Source organism: Toxorhynchites rutilus, chromosome 3 (assembly GCF_029784135.1).
Source record: "Toxorhynchites rutilus septentrionalis strain SRP chromosome 3, ASM2978413v1, whole genome shotgun sequence".
Taxonomy (NCBI): Eukaryota; Metazoa; Arthropoda; class Insecta; order Diptera; family Culicidae; genus Toxorhynchites; species Toxorhynchites rutilus.
The window spans coordinates 51,523,943-51,542,622 of record NC_073746.1 but is presented as its reverse complement, the minus strand read 5'-3'; the positions used below and the strand labels follow the sequence as shown (position 1 = coordinate 51,542,622).

Sequence of the window (18,680 nt, the reverse complement as noted above, 5' to 3'; positions counted from 1 at the left end):
ATCCCAACGCAATACGGAGACAAAAATACTGAATTCGCTCGAGTTTAATGAGATGTGTTTTGGCAGCTGATTGAAAACAGAAACTGCCATACTCCATCACTGAGAGAATAGTTGTTCGATACAACATTATAAGATCTTCGGGATGGGCTCCCCACCATGTGCCGGTAATTGTACGGAGAAAGTTTATTCTTTGTTGGCATTTTTTACTCAGATACCTAATATGGGCCCCCCAAGTACATTTGGAGTCGAACCAGACCCCAAGATACTTGAATGACATAGCATGAGTGATCGGTTTACCCAAAAGTTGAAGCTTTGGTTTTGCTGGTCTATGCTTCCTAGAAAAAACCACCATCTCTGTTTTCTCCGTGGAGAATTCGATCCCTAGCCCAATGGCCCAGGTTGAAAAATTGTTCAAAGTATCTTGTAAGGATTCTTGCAGGTCGGATTCGTTTGATCCTACGACAGACACCACTCCATCATCTGCAAGTTGTCTTAGGCTGCAATTTTGTGTAAGGCAATTGTCAATGTCGCTTACGTAGAAGTTGTACAAAAGGGGGCTTAAACATGAGCCCTGGGGGAGTCCCATGTAAGAGACCCGACTTACTGCCGAATCTCCGTGAGAAAAGTTCAAATGTTTCTCACAAAGCAAGTTATATAACATATTATTCAATAGAGGCGGCAGACCCCGAGAGTGTAATTTGTCCGACAAAACCTCTATTGAAACAGAATCGAAGGCCCCCTTTATGTCCAAGAATACTGAAGCCATTTGTTTTTTTTCGGCGTAAGCCATTTGAATTTCTGAAGAAAGCAACGCAAGACAATCATTCGTCCCCTTGCCCCTGCGGAACCCATATTGTGTATCTGAGAGTAGGCCATTCGTTTCAACCCAACGATCAAGGCGAAACAAGATCATTTTCTCCAACAATTTCCGTATACAAGACAGCATTGCTATTGGGCGGTACGAATTGAAGTCGGACGCGGGTTTTCCGGGTTTTTGAATAGCTATAACTCGTACTTGTCTCCAATCATCTGGAACAATATTATGCTCCAGAAACCGATTGAATAAGTTCAACAAGCGATGTTTCGCCACATCAGGGAGATTTTTCAGCAAGTTGAACTTAATTCTATCCGATCCCGGAGCAGAATTGTTACATGAAAGGAGAGCAAGAGAGAATTCTACCATCGAAAACTCGGAATCAAGATCGCACCTATCTTGTGGTATATCTCGAATAATTCTTTGCACTGGAGCGGAATCGGGACAAACCTTTCGTGCAAAATTAAAAATCCATCGATGTGAATATTCCTCGCTTTCATTGGATGAAGAGCGATTTCTCATGTTTCGAGCCACTTTCCATAATTTTTTTATTGACGTTTCTCGTGATAAATATTTTTTCCAGTCAAATATTTTTTCCAGTCAATGTGTCTTGTGAGATCGTATGCCATGTTTATTGATTCAGAAGAATTCAACCCATTGGTGATAGAAATTTTGATTGGCAAGTGGTCACTACCGTTGGGATCCTGGATTACATTCCACTTGCAATCTAACGATAGTGAATTCGAGCAAAGCGAGAGGTCAAGAGCACTTGGGTTAGCAGGAGGTTTAGGTACACGTGTTGTTTCCCCAGTGTTCAAAACGGTCATATTGAAGCTGTTACAAAGGTCATATATCAACGATGAACGATTATCGTCGTACGGTTCCCCCCAGGCAGTTCCGTGAGAGTTGAAGTCTCCCAAGATTAATCGTGGCTCAGGAGGGAGTGAGCACATGTCAACAAGTTGCTTGCGGCTAACCGCAGCTCTCGGAGGCCAATACAAGCTGACTATACAGAGGTCTTTGCCGATCCCTCCGATCCCTCCAATAGGTGGAAGGTCAATTCTAAAAAATGAGTGACACTTATTGATCCCCAATAGTACCCCTCCGTATCTGTCATCGCGGTCCAAGCGTATTATATTAAAATCGTGGAAAGAGAGATCATTTTGAGAAGAGAGCCAGGTTTCGGATAGAGCAAAAACATCACAATTGAGTTTATGAATTAAAAATTTGAATGTATCCAATTTAGGCATAAGACTACGACAATTCCACTGTAAAACAGTGATATCCCCGACCTCTCTATTTAAATTAGACATCAAGAGAGATAATCATTGCAAGGAGGGGCCATGTTTGCATCAATTGCTGCAAAATTGTCTTTAGTACTGGAAGCATTGCGGTGACAATGGTTCTGATGGAGTCGGAAACATTAAAACACGTGAAGATTTGATCCACAAGGTCAGACAACTTTAGAAATCCCGATTGGGAAGTTGAACTTGACGGAAAAACAGGGACAGTTGGGGTTTTTGATGTCCCCTCGAGTGCTGGGTCGTTCGAAGGTGAACTATTACCACGGAGGCCAGGAGGGACCTGATTTTGCTTATCCGCTGCACTCGATTTTTTGGGCAAGCTAACAGGGGGTATCACCGGAGGGACTTGTCCTTGAACTTTGGGAGTGGTCACATTTTTGCGCCGGGGATTCCCTTGAGAAATAAACGGCGTGCCCCCGTTAGCTGTATCCGCTTCCATTTCGTCAACTGGCAACGTAGCGAAGACATTGTGTGTATTGATTGGTTGTTGTTCTTGAGCCAGTGGAGAAGCGCCCTTCAAAATTTCTGCGAAAGTGCGTTTAGAGCGTTCCCTCAAAGAGCGCTTCTGTTTCTCCCAGCGAGCCTTGTATGTTTCACAAGCTGAGAGCACGTGTGGGGATCCCCCGCAATATGGACACTTATGCTCAGTCGCACTGCAGGATTTCCCCTCATGTTGTTCTCCGCAAGTGGCACATCGTTCTTTATTGGCACAATAAGCAGCCGTGTGACCAACTGACTTGCACTTTAGACAAGTCATTGGCTTTGGAATAAAAAGTCGCACGGCTAACCTCAATTTATCTACCATCACGTAGTCAGGGAGAGCTGAACCAGTGAAGGTGACTCGAAACGAGTTGGACGGCGTAAATTTCTTTTCTTCTCCTTCATGGGAGACTGTTCCGAGCTGGCGGCAACCCAAGATCTTAACAGTCGTCGAGTGCAGTTTTTTAAAACGGCCGGTACCTTCACTCGTAATGTATTCGCACGTCAAGCCCGTTTCGGTTATCACACCCTCAATTTCGACTATGTGAGAGGGAATGTAGACCCGATACTCAATTGTAAAATGCTGATCGACAACAATCTTGTTTGCGTCTTTTCGATCATTCACGACAACTCGCAATTTGTTTGGTCTAACCTTCGAAATTTCCGAAACGGAGGTATACCTTGCCAGATCTTTCGCGATCTGCATGACTCTCAACGCCTTTCCATTTGGCTTAGGCCTGAAGAAAACAACCCAGGGACCAGTTCCGGGCGCATCTTCTGGATAGACCTTTACACGGGGAGTGGGAATAACAGGGGGGGGAAGGCGAGGACGGGGATTGAGAGTGGGAAGGCGAAGGTTGAGAAGGAGCGGGAAGAACAGAGGGAGAAGACGAGGTTCAAGGTAGAGTGGGATCGTTAAGGGCAGATGGGAGATTTGCTAGTTTTTTGGAGGGAGGCTTGGTAGGGTTATCTGACTCGTCCCCAGAAGAAGTATCTTCCGTATTTGGAACACGTTTGAGTGACTTTTTTTATCCGTTAGGAGGGAACTAGAGTCAGAGACCTCCATATCCGAAGGTCCCCCACTCTCTGCCATTGTAAATTTTCACTTATATTCTAAGTATTTTTTAAACAATATTTCACAATAAAATAATTCACAAATATTTTCTCTCAGTATATTTAATGTTATTCACCTATGAACGCACTCCAGTGCAGATGAACGGGAGCGTGCTGAAAGCTCGTTGGTGGTGGGAATGTTCCTACGACACCACTACACACAGTCGTCGGTGAAAGCTTACCCGCACTGTCACTGTTGGCACGATGACTCGGCGAAATCTCCAATGTCGGTGAAGCTGCGACAAAACAAAAACCAATACTTGGCTTTCCGAGGATGAAAGCCTCTATCCACTTGCAGGCAGGGCACTTCACTCACTATCCAGATAGCGAAATGAACTCTTCAGCGGCAAAAAAAAACAACAATCACGCGGTAACCGATAACGGAACTTGGACGCGACTTTCCTTCGTCTGGTTACTTCGGGCAATCGGCGAAGAATGCATTTTAATATATATTCAGATTAGAATAGGAGACCCGGCGAATTTTGTCCCGCTTAAAATTGTACTTTAGCTTTCTCCTAAAATTTGTTTTTTTTCTCGTACATTCGCGATTGATAACAGACGAACGATGTCTCTCAAATTGTAATCAGTCAATGAATGAAACGCTGTTCGAACACTTGTCTCAACACATTTTATTCATCTCACGGTTGGTTTTAAAATGTTGATCTATTTCGGTTTCCAACTTGCCCACGAAATAAATTTGAAGATATTTGTGTATTCTACGCGATCAACAACAATTCAACTCGATGGTGAGTTTGCCTTTAAATCTGTAGAGTTGTTAGTAATCTCATTTTTTATTGATGGGTAAATAGTATAGACTTATTTTAGAAGATATAGCCCTCAATGTTGGATTAAACCCACTTTCTCCATAAAATATTTGCACGGCATGACATCATTTTAAAGCAACTAATGGGCATTCATCAAGAAATGTCTTGATTTTGATTAGATTACTAGTCTTGATTGATTATATTAGTAGTAAAACAAAAAGCGCAAGAGTTCTGATCGTTTTTTTGGTAATTAGACTTTCCACCTGCACAACACAATCCTAGTGTCTCTAAATGAAACTTTATCGTATCGTATTGGAAACAATCTTGCAATCATATTGGAATGCGGTGGGCCTTTTATCTTCAATACATTCACGACTTCTTCTTACCCGACAGATTCAGTTAGAACCTGCAGGTCATGATTATGCTGCTGTCTCAATCGTTCAGCAGCTACAAGTGCTTCTCGTTCCTACTGCGTTGCCCTGCACTAATTCGCGACAAATGTTCCTGTAGCTGTTCATTCGCTACGGTGCGATGCTCAGCAACTGATTGATTTGTACGGTAAATCGTCAATCGTCGTGCTTTGTGACTTCGTGAACAAAATTTCTACATTCTAATTGTCGGCATAATGATTTTCGAATACTTAATGTCCAATAACAAAGAGTTTAATTTATATATCAAGTACCAGTTGACCCGTCAAACGTTGTGCTACCATATAGATTATTTCTAGTAAATATTTTAGTTGTTACATAGAAATAACTAATATATTATAAGTGTGTTTGAATGTTTAAACAATCTCTGAAATTAATTGGGCTGTACGGAAGATAAATATAAATGTGTAGACCACAAAACGTTTTCCTAATGCGGAGTAAACCGACTTTCTAGTCTGTATTAAGGAAGGCATTTTAGGTGGTTTACACAAATATATGGGACGCCAGAAACTACATTTTCAACGCTCTTCTAACATATTAGCTACTGACAATTGTATAAATATTTTTTTAATAATTATTGCAACAGATTGTACCCAAATCGATTGGTGCAAAAATGTCATTGACATCAAGCTATAAATAATATTGGATCGTTATTTAAAAAAAAGTAAATTCTGTATAAAATCTAAAAATTTATAACCTGTAACTATAGATTCTTGGTACCAAAATGTCAGAAAAATCTGTATAAATACAGATTATTCTGTAGATATGGTAACCCTGGCGAGTAGTTGATAAGTAGACGAATATGGAATTACCAAGGAAATTACACTATCGCTTTCCTCAGGGCGAATTTTGTCGACTATGTGGACTAAAAATGTGTATATGATCCTTGCTTTCGCCATTCAATCTAACACATACGGTAATGTGTGGGACCGAAAAAGTGTAATGTTATAAAGAAGCACATTAAAGACTTGTTTTTTGCTTGAACATACGAGCTATAGTATCATGACAATGCATTGCGTTTTGACCTGACAAAAGCAAAGACTGGGTCGGCGTTACTCATGATAGCGTCTCGCAAGTGAATGAATTCTTCCTCAAGCCGATTCCGTTGATTGTGTTGTAGGATCGCAGTCGCTCTCTACCTTCACGTACATGTCACCCATGAATTATTGGCAGAGCGACATATTAGAATGATGTTGTCCTTCATCCTCCATTTCCAATCCATCGAGCGCACTCTTTTTCGAATGTTTTATCTACATGTTCAGAAATACAAATTCAAAATGAGTAATAATTTTCATAATTTCATAATAAATTTCCACAAATAAGGTACTTGTAGTTTAATATTTATGCAATATCCATCTTGTCCCTTTGGAATGATCGGGAGATATTTCGTCAAAAAAATCTGCTGGCTTGCACTGTGATTACACGAACAGTACTGGCCAAAATTTATTTGCTCCGACTTGCACTGTGATCACGCGTATTCTAGAACTTGCCACTCAGAATGCATTCAAGGCGTGTTATTTGGCATAGAAATCTCAACTAAGTACTAATAAAAATGACGCAAGTAATACTACGTTGAGACGGCGAAGTTCCTCTAGGAACGTTAGTGCCATTGAAGAAGAAGAAGAACTGGCCAAAATTATAGAGAGTGAGAATGATATTATGGGAAATCTTCTTCCAGTTTAAGTTCAATGAGAAGTCGAAAAATCAATGCATAAAGATGAGAGATACATAGTTTGAAAACTTCAACTTTCATGTTTTAGAATATTCAACAAACACATTTTTATCTTGGTACCACTGCATTGGACAATAACGTTGGAAAAAAAAAGATTTATTCCTGTTCAACTAGTTTTTATTTGATTCCTAGAACTTTCCTATAGGATCTTTAATAAAACGATTTTCCTGTGTGCATGAAAAATCACCTCTTCGTCTGATAAATAATTCAATAAACATTGATCACACCGCAAACCAAATGGTAGTTTCAAAAACTCCAATAAATTCTGTACAAGTTTAATTTGTTGCTTCGATAAAAAAAAACTATTACATCGATTTTAAAAGTGGGCCTCAACCCCTTGAACGACAATTTATTTTCAATCAGCACTGCTCTGGTAGACGATTGATTTTTTTTTTAGTTTTAAGATTAGTGATTGATGTGATTGATATAGAAACATACGGTTTGGTTGGTCAAATAATTTCCCCCATTCTTTTAGTCATATCTGGTAATATTTCGACACGTTATATATATTTATTATATTCGCCTCAGAAAAAATATAATAACTCCTACAAACGGATATCACTAGTAACATAACTGCTATTGCACTTCACGTTGTGTCGTTGATTTACTTCACGCGATAATGGCTGCAAAGATTTATGCAAATTACATTTTAACGGTAACTAGAAGCATGCACACAAGTATATCAAAGCAATAAAGTCTAACCCCTCGACTCTATAACAAAGTTTTTGTAGTGTTTTAGAAAATATTCTTTAATTATGCAAATATTGTACAATTGATAATATGCAATATTTAATTTTAATATTTAGCAAATAATATTAAATATAATTTTAGCAAGGAAGTTTTTAGCCTAGTGTATCTCAAAATCCCTGTGAATGTTTCATATTGACACGTTCAGCGGGTTTTTTTAGACAATCAATGATCAAAGTTTGTGGTAAATTAGAGGACTTCATGACAAATTGTACCAAAAGTATAAAGTTCAATACGTACCCTCAGAATGAACGATTCTTAACTTTCGTTTTCATGCGTTTGTACACCCAAAATTGATTTTTAGCGCATGTTTTGTCATCCCGATTTATGACATTAAATGAGACATAACATAACAAAAAAAAGTCATGACTCACAAATACTGGTAATCATTTGTATAATATACATGGTACAGCAATATAAGATTGATACGAGTGAGCGAAACAAAAGACAAATAAGCTTTCCGCATACTTTGCTACATACACGACCCAGACCGAGATAGATATTGTTCTCCTTTATGCGCTCCTTTTTTACTCTTAGAAAACACTTCCCAACTTCATTTTATAATCAGGTGCAATATTATCGCGTGTTTGCTGAACAACTGCTGAAACATCATTAGCCATGTGGATAGTGTGGTTGTTTAAAATAGCTTTGCATTCCAGCCGGCCTCGGTTCGTTCCCCATTGACGTCGTATGGACTTTTTTTTTTGGCACAATCCCAAATGAAATGAGGAAAGAAAACAGAAAGAGATGTCTGCACGCATACCGTTCCGAATCATATTTCGGACGCTTAAGGCACAGGTATTATTTGGTAGATATTTTTAATAAATTAGCTCAATATGCTTTTAAGCTTTTTACTTTGGTACCTATTTGATTGAAAACATAAGAAAATCATCGAATAAAATGCTTTTCATATGAAGGGAATAAGAATCAATCTTCGGACACTAAATAAAATTTCGGACAGATTGAATTCAAATTTCAGACACTTTGTTTTGTAATTTTATGGACGAAAATTCCATTACACTTGATTATATTTTATAGTCAACTGCGAAACACTTACCAAGCAATCACAGTAAACTGTGAACGAAGATGAGAACTGTTGAAACACGGAAGAAATTTAAATATTTATGAACGGGTAAATTCTACGTGCTCACGCTAAACAAACGTCAAACACAAACGATAATAAGTGGTGCTGTTGATTATTTTCCTACTATGTAATAATTCAAATGTTATTCTCAAATGAAGTGATAGTGAAACCAAGGGATCACTCTAAAGAAGCAATTGTGATATTAAAATTATGGTTATATCGTCAGTGCAGGGCATTTCAAGATATTAGAACAAAGTGTCCGAAATATGATTCAGAACGGTACATACAAACCATTTTTAAGCTTTTAAAACAGCTCATTATTTGCGCATTTGACTCTCCAGCACACTAAATGGCATCATTTCTGCCAAAGATGAAATGTTTTTTGCCAATGCTCGTTTGGGTGTAGGTACGAGGATTCTAATGAGTGATGATACCCACACATACACATACGCATTTCCACATATACAAACACTCTTGAAAGTTACGACTCGTTCATTAAAGGGTACGCATTTTGTATCGACATTAAAAAAAATTCGAATATATATTTTTTTTTCAAAGCAACAAATTAAGCTTGTACGGGATTTATTTAAAATTTGTTTTTTGAATAATTCATCATCAAAGATTGAGGAGTAATTTTTCATTCAAACAAAAATATTTTTGTATGGGAAGGTCCTACAGGAAGGTTCTAGGAATCAAATGAAAGGTGGTTGATAAGGTTAATTGGATTTGCTATTGAGATGGATGGCAAAAAATTGTGTTAGTCTACAAAATCTTTTTTCTCAAAATCTTCTCAGAAGAGTTCAGAAGAAAATCTTCTTCTTTCTCAGAAGAAGCTTCAAAAAATCTTCCATTTTTTGTCAATAGGAAAGAGGATTTCTATAAGAGTGGTCGAAATGACAACTCTATTCCATATTATCTCTTGAAGTTTACGTTAGAGTAGGGGTTTTCTTCCCAACATAATATTGGGACCACATAAAGCTACACACAGTCAAGATGTTGATATCATCCAAACAATAAAATATTTATTTTCGCGCTCCAAAATGTAGTATCAATTAATCTATCTATGCTTTTCTTTGTCCTCCGGAGAGCCATTTAATATATCCTATTTTATGCGCTGCTAAATAATGAGAATGGTCGTAGAAAATATATACCATCGTGAAAGAAACATGGGTCTTGACACGCCGATCAAAAGGTAATAAACGTTGAAAATGGGAATATTGTGTTTTTCATTGTTAATTTTTTGAAGGATTCTCGCAGTTGAAAATCGATTATTCTTTCACCATGAGTACCCATTATGCGGTAAATGGTGGGGGCGCTTGGTGCTAGCTACTTTCGCTTTAATGTTAATCAATGGATTAGTTCTTAACTTTATTTGATTGCTCATAGGTAAACTTTCAAAACTGATGTATAAAAGCAAGAATCATACAGCAACCACCGAGTTTACATAATTTCTGTCTATCTCCCAGTTGCTCAATGGATCGAACTGCGTTTTGCTGCGGGGAAACACTCAAGCTCAAGTCCACCATCGACAACCAGGGCGAGGAAAGCGTCAAGCTGAAGGTACGCTTGGTACAGTTCTGCGAGTTTTTCGTCGAACGAGGAGTACTCGGAGTGACGAAGGAAGTACAACATCTGGTGCTTGAGCATATCGGGGAGCTTGTTACACCAAAGAACCACCACGATACCTGTGCCAACGTGCGAATACCGACGGTGCCTACGACGCTAATGGGTGTCTGCCGTCTGGTGCAAATCTACTACACTCTAACGGTAAGTCTAGACACGGAAACCCCTTTGGCAAGCCACAAGTCTCGATGAACACAATTATGCAAAACAATGCTCATCCCATGCAAGAAGCGAGAGAAGTCTGTGGAAACAAATTATTTGAACTCTGACTTGTCACGTTCTGTGGCTACCGTTTCGCCGCAGCGAATAACGTGGACAAACGAGAGTTGATTACTATGAAAATGATAGCATCTGATCTATTCCTTATGTAGTTTAATAAATGTTTAATTCAATCCCCATTATCAGGTACCACAAAGGAAATTTTCCATCAATTATCAGCAATTGGTTTCGATAATTGGCGCGAGGTGTATTCGACATATGAGAAACAAGTGTTTGCTGGACAATTTTATACTGTCAATGAACGGAACATTCCACATTACATGTAGCCTGTCTTTGTGTCAAACCAGAAGTGGCTTAATAATGATAGTAATCAAGTTATGATTAACCTAGTGGAATTGCGTATTCATCACCTTCAAACTCGATTTTATACACCGTGCCCAATATATTCCCGTAGAAATTCAAACTTCGATCATTTAACATTAGATACTCAGATTTTATTGGTTATTGATTTGATTGGTTTACAGCATGTGTTTCGGAATAACACAGCCTTCAACCTTGTTAGCCAGCTTCAAACGTTTTTCAAACCCGTCGCAGGCGGATCGCACGATTTCCATCGGTATTTTGTTCCAAATTCCTTACGATAAACTTCGTCATTCGTATTCCCGAGAGTGAAAGAAGGAGATGATTTTATACCATATTAGCAAATTTCTTGCCAAACCAGTACTTTCTTCCCGATATTTACACAAAAAATTGACTTCGCGTCCGGGACTTCTGTTCCTTGCATTACAGTGTAAAAGGAACAGTTTTGTAGTCCAGTTTTAAGTAGGTTTCATCATCCATGATGCTGAGCATTTCACACATGATTGTATAGCAAATAAGATTTATTTTAAGGTGAAATTTGACTCTGTAAACGCAAGTAATTGAGTCTGATAGATAAACGTTTTTGGAAAAAAAACTCTGTCATTGTTGAAATTCGAACATATGCGTAGTAGAATGTTCATCAAATATGATCTTCTATCGCCTCCTGAGCGAATTAGATTTTTTCTATGTTAGAAAGGTATTTTCTGACTTTAAGGGGATGAATCAAACATTTGATTCTTCCTTGATATTCAAAAAAACAAATAATATACGTATATTACATTGTGTCACATTTACCCAAACAACAACCACTCGAAAGACATTCATCCGAGTGTGACAAATACCCGAATGCAACAGGTACCCGAAAGTAGGGGAAGGGTGGTAAAGACGGACACCCTGAGTAAAAGCTGATTTTTCCGTGAATTTCACAAAAAAATATATAGCTATCTTACCACAAATTGATAGTCTAGGTCTCTTTTTATAATAAAATTTGTCTATGAAGCACAAATTTTAAAAAATGAATGTGTCCGGCATTTTTGAAAAAATAATATTAAGTCGGGAACAACGGACACTTGGCGGGAAAGATGGACACTAACTGAAAATTCACGTTTATGTACTCGATAAGTTTTGAAGGTCTTCAAATATGCCTTAAAATGGAACATTGTGTTAAACAAAACAAAACAAAATTTACAGTTTATAGAAACATAAACATATGTACATGTACACGATTAAAACCCGGCTCTGTTACAGCTAAAATGCTAATGAGCCTAATAAATAAATAAATGGGATAAAAAAAAACAAAACAAACAGCAATTACATCCAACAGTTTTTCCACTTGTTCAGGTGTTATTCTCAACACTGCTCTGTAATCTCGGGGATCCTCATCGTAGAGTTCCTTCAATATTGTATTTGTTGCTCCTTTTTTTTGCATCCAATTCCTGGCCCGAATCCTTTTTTTCTTTCTGCTTTTTTGGATAGTACCTTCAGTTCAAAGAAATTCAGCACAAAATATGTATTTTTAAACACGATCAGTGTGTGTTACGCTATAAAATTGTGTGATGATACATTCAACTGAAAACCTAAGATGAAAACTGCCAATAAGGAAGTCGATTTCGGACAAATGATTGACAAATTCGGACCTGATTGCTGTTTCTGACTATTTGATGGACATTTGAAAAATCGCCTGACTTCCCTGGTAAACCCGTGCCGTACTATCTAGTTTCTCGACAGCAGCTCACACTGTGTGAACGGACAAGGCGAGTCAACCAATTGTCAAGCGAGTCCACCGGGTCAGTAGCTGCTCATTGTCAAGTCAGCTACTAGCAACGTATAAATGGGTCTTTACTTTGTGCACCTAGCTGGCTTTCTGTTAAACTTGTAAATAGAAACAAAAAAGTAATCTACAAATAGCAGCTCGATGTAAATTTCCGTCTGCAGAAAATAAGATTCTCATTGTTATCGAGTAATTTTTTGGGGTATTTTTCGTTACGTGGATATTTTACTATCTCTTCTCTTCCAGTTTATCGAATCAGCGGTGGAAATTTCTCATTTTTACTCCGACGAAAATAAAATACTAATCATGTCGGGTAAGACGGACACTCCACCGACAAAAAACAAACATTTTGTTTTGAAAGCAATTTGATTATCTACTCCTTCTTTTATTAACAGATGCCCACCAACTACGCTTGCAAGTGCAACCAGATATCATTAACGAATCAGCAGAGCAGTTTTGAAAACATAACCCGAATTTGTCATTCAGAATGTCGGAAGCTATTTTACACATAAAAAAATGAGAAAAATTTCAAAAATTTCAGTTTTGAAAACATAACCCGAATTTGTCATTCAGAATGTCGGAAGCTATTTTAGACATAAAAAAATGAGAAAAATTTCAAAAATTTCAAGATGGAAACTAACTGAAAATTCATTAAGAATTTTAGTTTAGCTTTTTTGTTAGACAAAAAATCGTGTTTAAAAATACATACTTTGTGCTGAATTTCTTTGAACTGAAGGTACTATCCGAAAAAGCAGAAAGAAAAAAGGATTCGGGCCAGGAATTGGATGCAAAAAAAAGGAGCAACAAATACAATATTGAAGGAACTCTACGATGAGGATCCCCGAGATTACAGAGCAGTGTTGAGAATAACACCTGAACAAGTGGAAAAACTGTTAGATATAATTGCTCCACAAATACAACGCCAAGATACACTCATGAGGGATGCTGTACCTGAAAGAGTGAAATTAGAAATGACATTGATGTGCCTTTCTTCTGGAATATCGTTCAGATTGTTGTCGATATTTTTTAGAATCTCGAAAGCATCCATAGCTAAGATAATTCTGGAAGTATGTGATGCTATAAATGATAGCCTAAAAGATTTTTTTAAATTTTATTTATTTCGTGAAATGAAAATGATAATCGATTTGCAGGTGGAATAAATACGCTTCAAAAATTAAAATAATGAATGAAAATGTACTTTTTTAAATCGAATATGTATTCTGTTTCTTAGAACAATACTTTTTTTGCAAGTTGTGAGTGAATTTTGAATGAAAATTGTGCCTGATAATGATTCTATATTAGAGATTCTCAAGAAAACTATCACCGGATCACACATGAACATAACAGGCATGATGTGTTCACACGGTGTGAGTAGCTGCACTGCAGTAACTGACTAGACCGACTCGTATGCTTACTCGCACCATCTGAACTCGGCTTAAGTGTCAAAGGTATTGATACACTGTACTGGCTGGCTGGTTCGCCACTTTAGTGTAGAAAATTATGAAGCGAAAAATCGTGGGTTTTTGCAATAAATATAATGTGAATCATTTTCATAATGTTCTATTTTCTCAATCGTTCGTAAAAATCATTAATTAGTTGATTTAGCTACACACTGAAATGCGATATTGTTGGTCTTTAATTGAAAAAAAAACCTAATATATGTTTCTTTTTGCAAAATGTGAACACATAAAATGTTGTTATTCGTTTCCGAAAAAGAATGTGCAATCATATACCGTTCTGAATTATATTGCGGACAGCTTCATATTTCGGACACTTTGTAATTATATCTTGAAATGCTTAATACCCTGATGATATAACTATAGAATTAACATCTCACTAAATGAAAATAACATTTGAATTATAACATAGTAGGTAAAAAACTAACAGCGCTACTCATTATCGATTGCGTTTGACGTTCGCTTAGCGTGAGCATGTAGAATTGAACCGTTCATCATATTTAAATTTCTCTCGTGTTTCATCAGTTCTCATCATGGTTATCAATTTACTGATATTGCTTGGTAAGTGTTTCGCAGTTGATTATTAAAACTAATCAAGCATAATGAAAGTTTTCTTCAAAAAATTACAAAATAAAATGTCCGCAATTTGAATCGAACTTTTTCCCTACGATTCATATTTCGGACACTTGAAATTGGTGATACTACAATGTGAGTTTTCAGGCTTATTATGGATTCAAAGTGTAGATTCATATAATGCACCAACATATTTTGAAATCTTGTGTAAATAATACACATGTCTTCAACTACAGATCAGTAGATAGATATGAGCGACTCTGGATAATTAGTGGACAATATGCAACTAAAGGGTGTGTCACATCAAATTGCATCACGGAAAAAACGCTGTAGAAATTCGTCCAGTAGACCGATCCTTTTGAAAATTTTAGACAGTAAAATAAAAACTATTAAACAACTTTTGGCATTTTCTTTTTATTCATACTTCGAGCCCAAGCCCATATGCTCGCACCTTCCTCTTTACCCCGTCCATAAGGTTCTGTACAACGTCAGGTTGTAGTTTTTTTTTGAACAGAAATCCATTTTCTCTTGAAGTCCGCCTCCGATTTGACAACTTTTGAGTTCTTCCGGAGGGCCTGCTTCATAATCGCCCAATATTTCTCTATTGGGCGAATCTCCGGCGCGTTGGGCGGGTTAATTTCCTTTGGCACGAAGGTGATCCCGTTGGCTTCGTACCACGTGAGCAACACGTGAGCAACACGTCCTTTGAATAGTGGCACGAAGCGAGATCCGGCCAGAAAATGGTCGGGCCCTCGTGCTGCTTCAATAGTGGTAGTAAGCGCTTCTGAAGGCACTCCTTAAGGTAAACCTGCCCGTTTACCGTGCCGGTCATCACGGCGCTCCGCTTTCCGCAAGAGCAGATCGCTTGCCACACCATGTACTTTTTGGCAAACTTGGATAGTTTCTGCTTGCAAATCTTCTCCGGAACGCTGAATTTGTCCTCTGCGGAGAAGAACAACAGGCCCGGCAGCTGACGAAAGTCCGCTTTGACGTAGGTTTCGTCGTCCATTATCAGGCAATGCGGCTTCGTCAGCATTTCGGTGTACAGCTTCCGGGCTCGCGTCTTCCCCACCATGTTTTGCCTTTCGTCGCGGTTAGGAGCCTTCTGAACCTTGTATGTACGCCGGCCCTCCCGCTGCTTGGTCCGCTGGACGAATGAACTTGACAAATTCAGCTTATTGGCGACATCCCGGACCGAACTTCTCGGATCACGTCTAAACTGCTTAACTACGCGCTTGTGATCTTTTTCACTGACGGAGCATCCATTTTTGCCGTTCTTCACCTTCCGGTCGATGGTTAGGTTCTCGAAGTCACGTTTTAGTACTCTGCTGACCGTGGATTGGACGATTCCCAGCATCTTACCGATGTCCCGATGTGACAACTCCGGATTCTCGAAATGAGTGCGCAGGATTAATTCACGACGCTCTTTTTCGTTCGACGACATTTTTCCAAATTTACGAAAAATTGACAGTGAAGCATGGCCAACGTGATCTATACACTCTTATCTGATTATAAGCGAAAGCTTTATAATTCCTAAAAATTAAATTTCTACAGCGTTTTTTCCGTGATACAATTTGATGTGACACACCCTTTAGATGAACTTCTAACAGAAGAAACGTTGAATCTTCCCTATGCTGCCGTGTATTCTGGAAGCTCATTAACTCCAGTCACGGTGGCCACAAGCGAGTCCTGGGATATGTTGAATAAAGACGCAGAACCTGTGAAAAAGTTGATTGAAATAACGAAGCGCCAAAAACTTGAGGTATTCCCCTTCATTCCGCGCGGAATGAGGTGAGATGGCTCAAGTCACTGCATTCCCGTAGGCGAATGGCGTGACATTAGTTTATTAGTAGGTAAGATTTGAAGTCGTGTCCTCATATGTTATCGACTCGGGTATCAAAAAGAAGTTGAAAAGTAAGATAGCTTCCACATTAAAGCGAGAAATTTTGCTATCTCACGTCACTCGCCGTCTGGAATAAGGGGGATTTTAAACCATGAAGCTACAACATTGAGAAACACCAATAAACGACAGGCATTTTGGAGGAAAACAGAAGAAGGGGTCAATGGTTGCAATTATCACAAAAGAGGTTTTTGAACATTATTTCAATTCGGAGTGGTAAAGTGGTAAAAGTTTTAGTACAAGTTTACAAGCCATCAATGTTTGAATACAATTTCAAGACATTTGTGTGTGCATGGAAGGTTGCAGTACATTTTTAAACAGAACAAGTCGTTGTTATGTGCTCCCTTGGCCGAGTGGTTAGCGTCATAACTAACATGCCGGGTGTTCGGGTTCGATTCCCGTTCTGGTCGGGGGAATTTTTCGTCAAAGAAATTTCCTCCGACTTGCACTGTGATCACGCGTATTCTAGAGCTTGCCACTCAGAATGCATTCAAGGCGTGTTATTTGGCATAGAAATCTCAACTAAGTACTAATAAAAATGACGCAAGTAATACTACGTTGAGACGGCGAAGTTCCTCTAGGAACGTTAGTGCCATTGAAGAAGAAGAAGAAGTCGTTGTTATTTTTGCATTTTTTATGATTTTATTGCAATAACAATTGTACAGGAAAATAAATTGAGCTTAAAACGATAACAAACGTTATGGAAATAGAGTGTCCGAAATTTGATTTTTTTCATAAATAGTTTCCGAAGTTTGATTCGAATTCGCTCCAATTGAGAAACATTTCTATTCGATAATCTTTTATGTTTTCAATCAAATAGGTACCACAATAGAATGCTTGAAAGTATATTGAACTAATTTGATGAAATTATCAATACCTGTCATCAGATTATCAGATAATACCTGTGCATAAAGCGTCCGAAATGTGATTCAGAAAGGTAGAAATGCAATATTATGGATCAATATTCCCATTCCTTTCAAGGATTTACCTCTGGAAATAGATTGCATTCTTGATTCTATGCAAACCATGTCGAATATTTCTCCTGAAATTGATGTGTCTGACCTGGGGCAACACATGTTTTATCGTTGCAGGCATGTTTGGAGTTTGAAAAATCTGGAGACGATTTGCACATCAATTTTCCCATTACAATCGGTACCGTGCCGTTTCGAATTCCAAATAGCAACCTGCAACCGCACATCGGATACGGTAAGATATGTAAATATTCAAATTACTCAAGAGTCATCTCATGTTGAAGTCTTTTGTACAACCAAAATTGATTTTATCACGCAAATGGGTTGCGAGCGAGTACTGTATTGTTTGCGCTGGCTAATATCTTACACTATCTTTCTTTTAGACGTCGCGATCGATCATGTGGAGGGCGGCATTTATATCGGGCCGGAATTCCTGCTCGGAGAAGTATATGATGGATGTAACGTGAGCGACAACGAATACCGTGATCTTGGGCCTGTATTTCGACCGGTGTACCTCACTGTGATCCGTAGCTCCCAGCAAATATCTGCTCGTGCGGCAGGGCGTACCAATCGCAAAAAATCTTGCGATGTCGAAATCGCAGAGATACACAGGAAATAATCGACCTAGTCGGGTGACGATAAGTCGTGTGGAGGAAACTGTCGAACGGAAATCATCAAATCAAGTGTCCAACACCTCTGGCATATTGGCCAAGAGAGCAGTTACTGAAACGTTAACTTCACCGAATTTGTTTCACACACATTGCATTGTCTTGTTCCAAATAGAGTGTACCTTTTCTTACAAAAAGTTCAAACCTAGTGAACTAAATCAACAAATTACTTCCCCATTGTGTCTTTGTAATTTTAAAAACTTGTTTGTATGAAAAGATCAGTAAACCGTATTGAATCTGCCCAGAATGTTTCATCGTGCGATATTAACAGAGAATTTGGAGCAATAATAAATAAAACAAAAACTTAATCACCTATTTCCATTTATGAAAGAATGTTTCCCCTTTCTAAATCCAGACCTATTTTTTCTACAAATTGTTTATTTGTAAAGCTCAATCGCAGGACCTTTGCGGAGTCGTTAGTTTAATGTTTGTTTAAATAATTTAATAAGAATCAAACTTCGGACACTAAATCAAATTTCGGACAGACTGAATTCAAATTTCGGACATTTTATTTTGTAATTTTTTGGACACTTGATTATATTTTATAGTCAACTGCGAAACACTTACCAAGCAATCACAGTAAACTGTTAACTGTTAACTGTAAACTGTTAACGATGATGAGAACTGATGGAACACGGGAGAAATTTAAATATTTATGAACGAGTAAATTCT

The 18,680-nt window shown here is 38.2% G+C and overlaps 1 protein-coding gene across 1 annotated transcript in view; it reads left to right on the top strand.

Moving 5' to 3' along the window:
• LOC129776918 (arrestin domain-containing protein 3-like) overlaps window positions 1–18,286 on the top strand; it is a 54,907-nt gene extending 36,621 nt beyond the window's left edge. The window contains exons 7-9 of the mRNA XM_055782860.1: window positions 9,933–10,233; window positions 17,461–17,575; window positions 17,724–18,286. Of these exons, the coding sequence (XP_055638835.1) occupies window positions 9,933–10,233; window positions 17,461–17,575; window positions 17,724–17,959 (652 nt within the window). The 3' untranslated portion in view covers window positions 17,960–18,286. The remainder of the gene's footprint in view (window positions 1–9,932; window positions 10,234–17,460; window positions 17,576–17,723) is intronic.
• The last annotated feature ends 394 nt before the right edge of the window (window positions 18,287–18,680 follow it).